This window comes from Polyodon spathula, chromosome 3, assembly GCF_017654505.1.
Source record: "Polyodon spathula isolate WHYD16114869_AA chromosome 3, ASM1765450v1, whole genome shotgun sequence".
Taxonomy (NCBI): domain Eukaryota; kingdom Metazoa; phylum Chordata; class Actinopteri; order Acipenseriformes; family Polyodontidae; genus Polyodon; species Polyodon spathula.
The window spans coordinates 80734759-80747449 of NC_054536.1; the positions used below are offsets into that span (position 1 = coordinate 80734759).

General features: G+C 37.3%; 1 protein-coding gene across 2 annotated transcripts in view; it reads left to right on the plus strand.

The window, feature by feature from the left end:
* Window positions 1–5205: 5205 nt before the first annotated feature.
* Window positions 5206–12691, plus strand: part of LOC121313477 (GRB2-associated and regulator of MAPK protein-like) — a 62513-nt gene continuing 55027 nt past the window's right edge. For both annotated transcript variants that reach the window (XM_041246078.1, XM_041246079.1), the window contains exon 1: window positions 5206–5565. In XM_041246078.1, coding sequence (XP_041102012.1) covers window positions 5445–5565 — 121 coding nt within the window. In that variant the 5' untranslated portion in view covers window positions 5206–5444. The remainder of the gene's footprint in view (window positions 5566–12691) is intronic.

A 12691-nucleotide genomic window follows, 5' to 3' on the forward strand; every position in this document is an offset into this window, starting at 1 on the left:
AAAAACTAAAATGACCTAAAATTATACAAAAAAAAAACATAGCTTATATTTATGGTCTAAAACTCCAGTTGTTCTCTTAGATTACCTAAATCAGGGGTTCTCAAACTTTTTTTTTTTTTTTACCTGAGGCCCACCTGTTCAGCAGCGTTAGACATTAAAAGCACTTCTTAAAAAAAATGTAACACTATAAATAAACAAAATCTAAAGTGTTAAAATCTTATTTTTTGTTCCTTAGTAATTTATTGTTGCTTTTCATTATTATGTATATATAAAAACTACACTCAGCACTGTGTCGGGGCCCACTTTTGGCCATGGTTCACAGTTTGGGAACCCCTGATCTACATTATAAGATACTGGAGATTACATGCATTTTAATACAGGTCATTGATATCCATCTACTGTAACAAAGAGGGAATACTATTTTTTTTTTTTTTTTTTTGTCAAAAGCAGAGATGTACAATATACATTTACTGTGAAACAAAAGGTACAGTTAAAAACCAGGAAAAATATTTTAAAATGAGACAATAGAAATACTTTCACTGTGCTTTCCTCCATTAAATATACATAAAGCATAATTTGACAAAAGACTTATATTTTGGAGGATGCAATGCAGACCTGGGGTAAATTACAACTGCAATTGTATAATTTGTAATTATTTACAATTACAATGTAACTGGAATTGAACCTTGGCACACCTATGTAATTGTATTTGTGATTGTTGTAGATCAATTACAGTTCAATTACACACCTTCCCTTAACAGGCCCATGTTGTGTTTCACGTTTAACAAACATTCTTCTCGTATTTTCAACCACTTTTAGTGACCGCATGTGTTTTTTAAAAAACATCATACATGTTAATGTGTGGAGATATTTATGTTACTTTTTAGTGCAATTGTAATTAGAATTGCAATTAATGCAGCAAATTTGTAACTAATTGTAATTGAATAAAATAGCATTGTAATTTAAATTTCAGCAAACAATTCTGCTGTAATTGTAATTAACTCCAGATGCAATCACATTTTCATACATAGAGAGATGTTGTCCCACAGTTGGTCACTAGAGGGGATCAGTGCACTGTCTTGTCTAGGCAACATCGAGGGCTGATAATTTGCACATTAGTGTGTATTAAGCTTTATTGTTTCCTTTGTTCTTTTGCCAGGGATACAGCTGGGCAAGAGCGTTTCCACATCATACCAACTTGTTATTTCCGAGGAGCCCATAGGCTATTATTATCTAATAATTATCTAATTAACCTAATTGGATAACCATTGCACCTCTTTATAACAGTTTGCTCATTTTAAAACAACATGCATTATGCTGGATGTGTGATTATTTTAGTGTGTTAAAATCTTTGCATGGATTCTGTTTTTTAAGAATGCAGGGGAAGGTGTTGACAGAATTATTTTAGGCAACAAGTATGACTTGGAAGAAAAACAAGTCATCTCTAAAGAAAAAGGAGAGAAGGTAGGTGAACAGATTGCTTATTACAGTCTCACAGTTACAAGCTCACAAAGAAAAATGTGAGTGATCCATTCAATCTGATATGACATACTGCTGGGGATGCTTTATTTTTGTTCACAGTTACTACCATTTATTTTCCAGTTGTAGTTCAGTTTGTAAATTGTCCATGCTGTAAAGTCCTACAAAAGAAAGTACATTATGTAACTGAATACCACAAAACACACAATGTCCACAAAAGTGTTTATTGATTGATTAGATTTTAAGGTAGTGTCACAAATTAGTGAACATAATCACAGAGGCAGTTTGGCCAAAGTTTGTATTTCTGGTCATCAAGGAAAACTTTTCCGAATTTCATAAGAAGATTGGTCTGGATTTTATTTTTTTTGGTTTTGTTCACACTATGCCAGGTTATACGGTATGTATTTTTTTTTCCGCAGGCTTAGACTTGTTGTGTTGACTAAATTGTTTAATACAGAAAGTCAGTAAAAGCAAGGAAAACTAATCAAGAGACTTTGTGTTACAGCTTGCCTGGGAGCACGGAGCGAGGTTCTTTGAGTCAGGTACTAAAGATAATGTAAATATTGAAAAGCCAGTTTTGGCTCTCGTGCAAGATATAATGAACAAGCACTAAAGCATGTAGCATTTGATTAACTTTATTTAGAACTTAGAAAAAAACTCGCAGTGTGCAATAGATTTAAGAAATTAACTTGTTTTCCCCTCATAATAGTAAGATAACAGGGAATAAAAACAATTAGAGATCAGTATCCCCACTCGAGAGAATTTCAGGAATTTGTAAATACAGAATGATTTGAAGATGTCATTTATTTGTTTCTTTTCCATGTAGAATGATATCTACAGTCAAAGAACTGATGTGGTCAACCTTTAAAAAAAAAAAAAAAAAAAAAAGTTGTAGCAGATAAACTCTGAAGAACAGGACAATGCCTCTATCCAAAAAACTATACTTGAAGCCTTGCATAGCTCAAGTTTGGATATATAATCCAAGATTTACTGTATGTCATATCGTTACATCTACAGTATTTAAAGTATTACACTATCGTATACCATACCTGATGTGCTTACCTTTAATATCACTTTCAGAAGGGGCATTTTAGAATTTTTTGAAATGTAAGTAAATCTAAATCCATGCTGGCTGTCTCCTGTTATAGTAGTATCTTCTAATAGCTGTTCTCCATATATAGTTACAGTATATTGGAAAAATGTATCGGATATTTTCATTGTTATTTTTCACCTCCTCTATATTCTGTTTGAATATTGTATCCATTACTATTGAAATTCTGTATATTGCACATTGACTGGTGTCTGAATTTCTCTAGAGACAATGGACCCAATTCACAAAGGTTTAGCTCATGAATTTTTAGTCTGATAATCATGACATTTTTCTCGACTCTTGAGGAGCAGTTTCATGAATACCATACCTTAGATGTACTACAGTACAAAATAAGTTTCCACATTAGACCTTGATGAAATAAAAATCACAGTATATATATTTTATTGTGCTGTTTTCATTCTGCAGTCCACCCATAATTAGTTACATTTCTGTGAATAACTGACATGGATTTGGCAGTGACAAGTACAATAGTGTTCACTCAGGTAATTTATTAATCTTGCCATAACTGTTTCTGTGGCTTATTGCATGAAGGCCCTTGCTGTGAGTCATTCATTATATAAGAACATAAGAAAGTTTACAAACAAGAGGAGGCCATTCGGCCTATCTTGCTCGTTTGGTTGTTAGTAGCTTATTGATCCCAGAATCTCATCAAGCAGCTTCTTGAAGGATCCCAGGGTGCCAGCTTCAACAACATTACTGGGGTGTTGATTCCAGACCCTCACGATTCTCTGTGTAAAAAAGTGCCTCCTATTTTCTGTTCTGAATGCCCCTTTGTCTAATCTCCATTTGTGACCCCTGGTCCTTGTTTCTTTTTTCAGGCTGAAAAAGTCCCTTGGGTCGACACTGTCAATACCTTTTAGAATGTTGAATGCTTGAATTATTTTATTCAAATATGACAGCTGTATAATAAACTTTGTGTGTATAAATGATATTTCACTTCCTGAGCTTGTACAGAGTTGATGATTACATGCACAACATCTTCAAGGTGTTGTATGATAATATCCTGAAGATGTTTAGCTCACTTATATGACTAAATGATGGTGAAAATGCTAGTGCTTTAAAAAGTGTAATCTTTAAATTAGAATATTATGAACAACCTAAACATTATATAATATATATATATATATAGATATATATATATATATATATATATATATATATATATATATATATATATATATATACACACACACATCGTGTTCCAAAATGTGTACACATTTCTCTGTATCCTCATTTATTTCCTGTTGAAAATGTCCGGATAAACAATTTTGAACAAATATGTATTGCCTCTTACTGAGAACCCAAACTTTGACAGTAAATAGATTAATGACTGCTGACAGCAAACTGTAGACTTTAGAACTTTACAGTAAAGGTTTTTTTTAATGGACCAACTGATCCAACTCCTAAACCAGCACACCTTATCCTAAATCATTAATCGGGACTGTAGCCTATTGCATGTTACTGAATAGATTTATATACATTCACAATTCCTCAGATGCAAAGCAACTAGAAATATATATCAAAATGGGTTTTAGCGAACAAACTGTTGTACTTATTGATGTTACGAATTTCAAAAAATGGTTATCGCACACATTTCCTTGATCCAAACAAAAAAGATATATATATATATATATATATATATATATATATATATATATATATATATATATATATATATATATATTATGGTCTTAGAAACCTTCCTCTAAACACAAACAAATCACATCTGTTTGAACCGGTATATGATTTCAGCCACTCGGAACCTGTATTCATAGCTTGAGATCTTAAATAAAAAATTTGTGTAGTTATAAAAAAGAGGGGGAAAAAAAACACAAGCAGCCCAACGACCATTACGCCATTATTGTTAACACTGGCACATAGCCCAGGACTAAAGGTACAATCTAAAGTAAATTGTTAATATTTGCTTTAATTATTTACTCGCTGTGTTTACACTGAAAGTAGTTTGTGAAGTTTTATAACAACCATGTTTTTATACCTGCTTTGATTTTTACTCAGGCAGTCTCAGCTGTTCACTTATAATAAAGATGTTTGTGATATACTGTGTTGGTAAAGACTATAGCTTTAAACAACTGAAGTGAGTTGCAGTGGAGCACTGCCATACCTAAGTAATGGATTTTTTTTTTTGTTTTTTTTCACACTGCACATTTTTGCTTGGAACATGAAAACCCCCTATCAATGTTATAGACCTAAGTATGGACTTTTCACAAGTTATTAAGTTCTCTCTGTAGGTCCATATCTTGGGAACTGCTCACTTACATTTGCTGAAACTACAACAATGCCTTCAATGCACTTTAAAGGTAAGTCGTGCCGGTGGCCAGTTTAAGGCTATTTGTTAAATATGATGACACTTTACATGTACATTTGTTATAAAAAGGTATTGCACACCTTATGTTAGTAGCTCAAAGAGAGAGAGAGAGAGAGAGAGAGAGAGAGAGAGAGAGAGAGAGAGAGAGAGAGAGAGGGTGAATAGGAATAGCATTAGCATTTGTATAACCAACAGAATTATGGGATCTGGGAAAGCCTCGACCTATAGGACAAGTGGTGGCAGTAACTGCTTTTAGCAGAGGGTAGAGCGAGAAGCAAAAAGCCTTTTTAGTCTACATGCACTGGATGGGAGGCGGTGTCTCCAGTTGTTGCGCAGGCGTCCTTACTCGGTACTTTACCTCTGTAATTCCATGGCGTTTCCTGTCAACAGCGACAACCGAGTCTGGATAACAACTGAAAGTCTTGGAAAAAGAATAAGCTGGAGAGAAACAGAGACGCACTGCTGGGTCTATGTCTTTCTCCAAACGAGTGTTAACTAGCAGTGGGTTCATGTCAGCAGCGAGCAACCATGGACGCGCGATTAATGCTCTATAACAATCTCAAAGATGTGAAATGGAGCGCGACCTCTCTGCCTCTGGACCTACTGGTCAACTCGTACCGATTGCCGCAGATCGTCAAACTGGACACCGGTAAGGATCGTTTGGGTACCTCGTGCTGGTTGTCAAGGTGCAAAGTGGGCTCTGGCATATAGAGACGCCTGCATTTAGTAAATTAAATACGGGGGTCTGTAGGGTCAATTGCAGTTGATTGGTAAACTACACACTGAAAAAAAAGGACTTCACTTACATCATTTTTAATCTGGGGGATTGCTGCAGGGTAACATACAGGTCTGTTCTTTTTGACTAAATACTGGAGAGAAGGACATAATAAATTATCTTCTGTGTAAATGTGTGATAAGGTCTTTGTTCGGGATGGAAGAAGTGTTTAGGGGAGTTAGTGGAAACATTGCTATGGACGTACTGCTCCTGCAGTTTGTCTGTTAGAAAAGGAATTCTGAAGGCTATGTCTTTTTAAATGAAAATAACAGATGGCTAATAACGGGTTAAAAATGTATTCTTTCGTTGACGGGCTTTTATCAAAGCCCTTAAATAGAAAAGAACAATAACATATACTACTGTTACAATTACTATGCTGTGCTAACTACAACTGTAATATAAGTAAATGTTTACAAATATTCTACAAGTAATATGCTACAAATAATGCATAAACAATATCCCCCAACAATAAGTATTACATTTTTAAGGTCATATTGTTTTAATTTTAATTGTCTCTATTTAGACTGTACTAAACCCCGAACTGTTGAAATGCGTGGTTGTGCAATAATATCTCAGAATTGCACATATCTAACTTTCTGAATGTACTCGGTTGGACAGCCAGGTATGAATACAAGTAAAAATCCTGGGCTATGTGCCAACGTTAAGTATGTGATTAACAAACTACTGATTGCAGCTCTGTGTCATGTCATGTGGTGCAGTGTTTGTTATACTGGATGTACAGTAAATCTTACCTGCTTTGAAAGAGGATTTAAATCTCGCTTTGTTGTGAATATCTGAACAGGTAGAACACGTTTTATTGTATTGTTTCAGAAAGCAGAGGAGGGCTGACCTTTTTTTTTGTTTTTTTTTTAATGTATGTTCCCTTTCAAATGCGAAATGTAACCATTCCCTAATGGGAATTTACCTCCTAAACTTTAGACCTACAAATTGTATACCAGAACTGCTCAGCGAGCTGTGCAGTCGTGGCCCTGCCCCAACCCGAGGGCACAAAAGGACAGCGCTTGCTGATCTCAGCGGCATTTTTCCTTAAAGGCTGACCTGATTGGAGAGTACATTGTTGCGTCTATTGCTGTAATAGTTTTTACTAATTATACACATTTGTGCACTATAGCCGGTTGCTTGTTACATCCCGCTGTGGCCTTGTGCCCCACGAGAAGCCAGCCCTTGCCAGGGATTCAGTCGGCCTTTGCCAGGGATCCAGCAACATAAGTCGGCTGACTTTGTGCTGTCCCCCAGACTGCATAGCTCCAGCTGGAGGCTATTTTATTTTTTTAAGCATCATACAAGACGTTTGTATTATTTAAATTATTAATTAGTTTTTTTTGTTGATAATGTATTTGTACAAGCAGGCCTGTCTGCAAAGTATTACACTGTTGTATACATAACCTGATGTGTTTACCTTTTAATATCACTTTCAGAAGGGGCGTTTAGAATTTTTTGAAATGTAAGTATATCTAAGTCCGTGCTGGCTGTCTCCTGCTAAGCACACGTGCAGGATCAAGATAATCGCTTCAGTTGTTGTTGCTTACAATTCAACCACAGTGTCTTGCCGTTTTGGTGACAGCTTTTAGCATCACCACTGCGAAGGCTGTTAGTCCATTCTAGCAAGCAGGCTTCCCTCAGTCTCTTGCGTGGTACTGTCTGAGTGGGTTTGCCAGTGGCTTCTACAGGTTGACATCCCTGTACGTTGCCACCCGCGGTTACTCTGAACCGGTGTACCCATACCGAACTGGTACAGAGGTCACCGACCCGCTCCGCTCCTGACCCAGTACCATACTGGCAGTTACCACACCAGTACCGTCCCAGTACAGATCAGGTGCTAAAGCCACCGAACCCGACCTGGCGCCGTCCTAGTGCTGACCTGGTGCTAAAGTTACCGACCCGTTACCATACCTGTACTGACTCGGTGCAAAAGTCACAGAACTGGTACCGAATCGACAGTTAGAAACTCGCCTGAGGCGAATTAAAACTGATGAGGACTAGTTGATGTCTGTGTTTTAGTAGTCCTGTGGGCAGGTACTTATAAAAAGTGTACAGATATTGGGTCATTACACGCCAACTCTACCAGAAAAGGGACATTTTGTTGCCCGTCCTTCTCAGATTTTCCTAGAAAAATTAACCTGGGGGTTTTCAGAAAACGCTGAGTTCAGAAATGATAGCCATTATTTAAAAAAAAAAAAAAAAAAAAAAAAAAGTGCCCTTCGACCTGTGACCTTACAAAGGTCAAACTAAGGTGAGAATGGGACCTTGACCAGAAAAATCACCCTTGATGCAATTTAGATGCTACCATCATATGTAGCTCCTCTTTCTACCCTTATTGAGTAGGGCTTTTCAGAAAAAAATACTAGGAGCACCCTACTCACTGCTGGCAAATTGCCAGACAAGGGGTAACTCAAGTTTTATTCAAACTTCAGCCTAAACCTTTACCTTGTAGGGGATTTGGGTCCTAAGTATTGCTGTAAGGCCCTTAGGTACCAGTTCTGTGAGAAACATTTGGATTCAAGTCCCACCACTGGCCATTAAACCCCCTTGAAATTTGAATTTTTGCTATTTGTACCAAGTTTAGGCTGTAATAACTTGCGTTGGGGGGGCTCCAAAAAATCACCCAAAGATTTGTTTGGATAGATGTTAATGAGATCTACAAGCATCAAACAAAATATATTGGCATCCTGGGATTTTGGATTTTTGGCAGATTTTTGAAGTTGCATTTGTCATGCATTCAAGCATTGCTTATGGGCACTTTGGTGAGGCTAAAGTGTCACATAGTTCTATCAAAACGGGCTATTTCTTCAACTTTGCATTCTCTGAGGATTGATCTAGAGGAAATAGTAACAGTATGTGCTTCCACTGGCACTAGCTTGGAACTGAGGGGTTATGAACTTGCATGAGACTTGGGGCGTCTTTGTTACGATGACATTTTAAACTACCCAAACCTTACTTAGCTGGGTTTTAAAAACTAAATTCACGTTTTTGATTCCCAGTTTGCAGTAACCTTTAAATACAGATGTCTCTGTCATTTAAGATCTCCTAAACCAAATACTTTCAGTTGTGCCTGAAATTGACTGATTAGCTAGAATGAGAATGCAACAAATAGCATTTTCACAAATGGTTGTTCAGTCAATCAATTATCCTCCCAGGCAGGCACCACAACGTAAAAAAAAAAAAAATACTAATCAAAAAAATTAAAATCGAACTAAGTAAGGTTTTGTTAGTTTCAAATGTGTCCTCATAATAACAAAGTCCCATATGCAAGTTCATAACCCCTCAGCTCCAAGCTAGTGGCATTGGAAGCCCATATTGTTACTTTTTCCTCTAGGTCAATCCTCAGCGAATGCACAATTGAAGAAGTAGCCAATTTGGATAGAACTATGTGGTACTTTAACCTCACAAAAGTAGCCATAAGCTATGCTCAAATGCAAGACGCCTGGGGTCTGCAAAAAATTACATTGTGAGAAAAAGGAGGAGAAGGACATTTTTACCTTAGTTTGGCGACTTATTTCTCTTACTGTATGACAGGTGTGGCAAAGTGGTTTGCAGGGTACAAGTGTAGGAGTGATGCGGTGAGCAATGAAAAGACAGACAGTGATAATCCAGTCAGAAAGTGATTTAATACTATAATCCAGGTCTGGTGACCAAACAATAAATCCCAGGTACTGTTGTAAATACAGGGTTTGTAGTTCAAAATAATAAACACAGTCAAAGTAAACACACAGTATACAAACAAGGTCAACAGTCCTGGGTGAGTGCTGTAGTGCTAGTGGTGCAAATTAAGTTTATCGTGACACAGGTGCAGTGATGTCTGGGTTAGTGCTGGCCTCTGGCGACAGCTCCGGAATGTGTTATCCGTCTACAGATAATAACAAATAGCAACAATTAGTGACAAACAAACTAAACACTCACGGTATGATAAACACAGTACAGGCCCTTCTGGGTCATTTCTTAACAATAAACAAAGGAACAGATTACGTTGCTTCGTCCCCTATTTCTACCGTAACGCATGACCCCTTGGTAAACGATTGTAGCCTTTTCTCCAACAGCGGTTGCCACATTGTTTCCTTTCCGTGTCAATGAGTTAGTGCACCGAAGCTCAATCCCATTTCTAGATGACGACTTCCTTTTAACCCTGGGAATGAATTGTCAGGTCAACCAGTCCAGGGTACGCTGTTTCTGTGACTTAGCTTCCTCACAGGCCGGGAGGGAGATTTACAACCAAGAGTCATTCTATTTCTGTCACACAGTGTTGACTTTTTTCTTTTGTACATTTCACCCAAGATTTTTGGCTGACTTTTGCTGCGCCAATACCCGGAGAACACGTTTAACTGTCCTTGCTGTATAGAGAATCTGGCACTTGTGCTTCGCTGATAATTTGACGCAAGGAACTACCGTTCCTCTCAGTTAGAATAACAATTTCATATGGTCCGTTTCAAAGAAACGTAATGTGAGGAAATGGCTATTCACTTGAGCTATTTTGTGTGTTGATATTTTTATACTGTAGATTTATCTTATAATAACAAAAGTTTACATTTAAACCGTGGCAATGAAGAAGTGAATAGCGTGTAGCATCTTTGAGCCAAGCGTAAAGTAATTTTACAAAAATGTGGAGATTTATACAACAAAAGAAAATAAAGATGATGATTAGCAAACAACACAAGGAATTTGACAGAGAAAAGGTTAAGTAACCTGGCTTTCACAATTTGACTGGCTGCAGTAAGTCTGTGGCTTCAGAAAATAAGATATACTGCAAGTACTGCAAGGTTTGTATCTAGTATGACAAAATCCAGAATGGCACATTTGACTGGGTTTGATCTTTAAGATTTTCACTTTTAAAGCTCATGAGAATCAAGTATTCATTATAACTGTATAAAACTGATGAAGGTAAAGACTGCCAAACAAGGCACATCGAAGCGCAACAATTACTACACGCTATAAACACCTCTGTGATTTTAAAAGCTAAAAGTGCTTTTTAGAACAGCTCACACCCTTGCAAAGCATGCAAGACCCTATTCTGACTTTGAATGGAGGTGTGACCTGGATGAGGCAAAATGATTAAATGTGGTGAAAACCTACAGAAATTGTAAACAGGCACAGGAGTGCATACACGCTATTGCGAAGACCCAGCGTCCAGCCCAGAGTGGTAACTGCTAAATATTTGTCAGTTATCTCGGACAGTTCTAGAGACCCATTCAGGGTTAGAAACTAACAAAATTGTGATACTAGTCCTTAGGACGAGTATCTTTTGAAAGTTGCTAGCCCTGATGCTCTATTCCTGAGTGGGAATCAACAACAGCTATCGGGGTCCCTAAAATATTATGCTTAAATTTTATTTTCCTAAAAATGAAAATTTAAAATTTAGATTTTTTTATTGTATAAAAAAAAAAAAACAGATAAAAATTATTGCTCGTTCCCAGATACATCGATCGGGTTGTGCCAACGCTTTGTCTCTCAGTACTTTTATTAAATAATGAAACGAAAGATTTAAAAAAAAAAAGTAAATACTTTTGTAAAGCAAAGGGGCATGTTGGCCAAATAAACAACACACTAAATAAACCGAGCACTAAATAAAAAAGCCAGCCTGTCTAGGAATTGTTATATTCTTTTTAGTTTTAGTTCTTACTGTCTCGCTTTAAAGTTCCACCTCTGAACACTTGTCCTGTGCAGCCAAACTGCAGATTTTTTATATTTGTGACCGAGGGACTCTAGCTATCAATCACTGTTTTATCCCCCGGTCACATTCTGCACAAGTTTACTAATTCTGTGTGACTGTCAGCTAGTTAAACAGTTAGTAGCTGACAGTCACGCATCCTCACGAGGTATCTTAAAATAGAAAACAACAAATAATGGTGGCAGTTTTTCGTCCATGCCACAAATAATACAGTGAATCATAACAAAAATATACAAAGGGATGGGACACTCATCATATACGTCCTTCCTTCTTTGTCCATTTTCAGTCCAGCTACACATTATACAGCTCTGGAAAAAATTGAGACCACTGCAAAATTATCAGTTTCTCTGGTTTTACTATTTATAGGTATGTGTTTGGGTAAAATGAACATTTTTGTTTTATTCTATAAACTACTGACAACATTTCTTCCAAATTCCAAATAAAAATATTGTTATTTAGAGCATTTATTTGCAGAAAATGACAACTGGTCAAAATAACAAAAAAGATGCAGTGTTGTCAGACCTCGAATAATGCAAAGAAAATAAATTCAGATTAATTTTTAAACAACACAATACTAATGTTTTAATTTAGGAAGAGTTCAGAAATCAATATTTGGTGGAATAACCCTGATTTTCAAGCACAGCTTTCATGCGTCTTGGCATGCTCTCCACCAGTCTTTCACGTTGATGTTGGGTGACTTTATGCTACTTGGCGCAAAAATTCAAGCAGCTCGGCTTTGTTTGATGGCTTGTGACCATCCATCTTCCTCTTGATCACATTCCAGAGGTTTTCAATGGGGTTCAGGTCTGGAGATTGGGCTGGCCATGACAGGGTCTTGATCTGGTGGTCCTCCATCCACACCTTGATTGACCTGGCTGTGTGGCATGGAGCATTGTCCTGCTGGAAAAACCAATCCTCAGAGTTGGGGAGCATTGTCAGAGCAGAAGGAAGCAAGTTTTCTTCCAGGACAACCTTGTACTTGGCTTGATTCATGCGCCCTTCACAAAGACAAATCTGCCCGATTAGGCTTGCTGAAGCATCCCCAGATCATCATCGCTCATTCACCACATTTCACAGTGGGTGTGAGACACTGTGGCTTGTAGGCCTCTCCAGGTCTCCATCTAACCATTAGACGACCAAGTGTTGGGCAAAGCTGAAAATTGGACTCATCAGAGAAGATGACCTTACTCCAGTCCTCTACAGTCCGATCCTCATGGTCTTTTGCAAACCTCAGCCTGGCTCTTCTTTGCTTCTCATTGATGAAGGTCTTTTTTCTAGCTTTGTACGACTTCAGTCCTGCCCCTAGGAGCCTGTTTC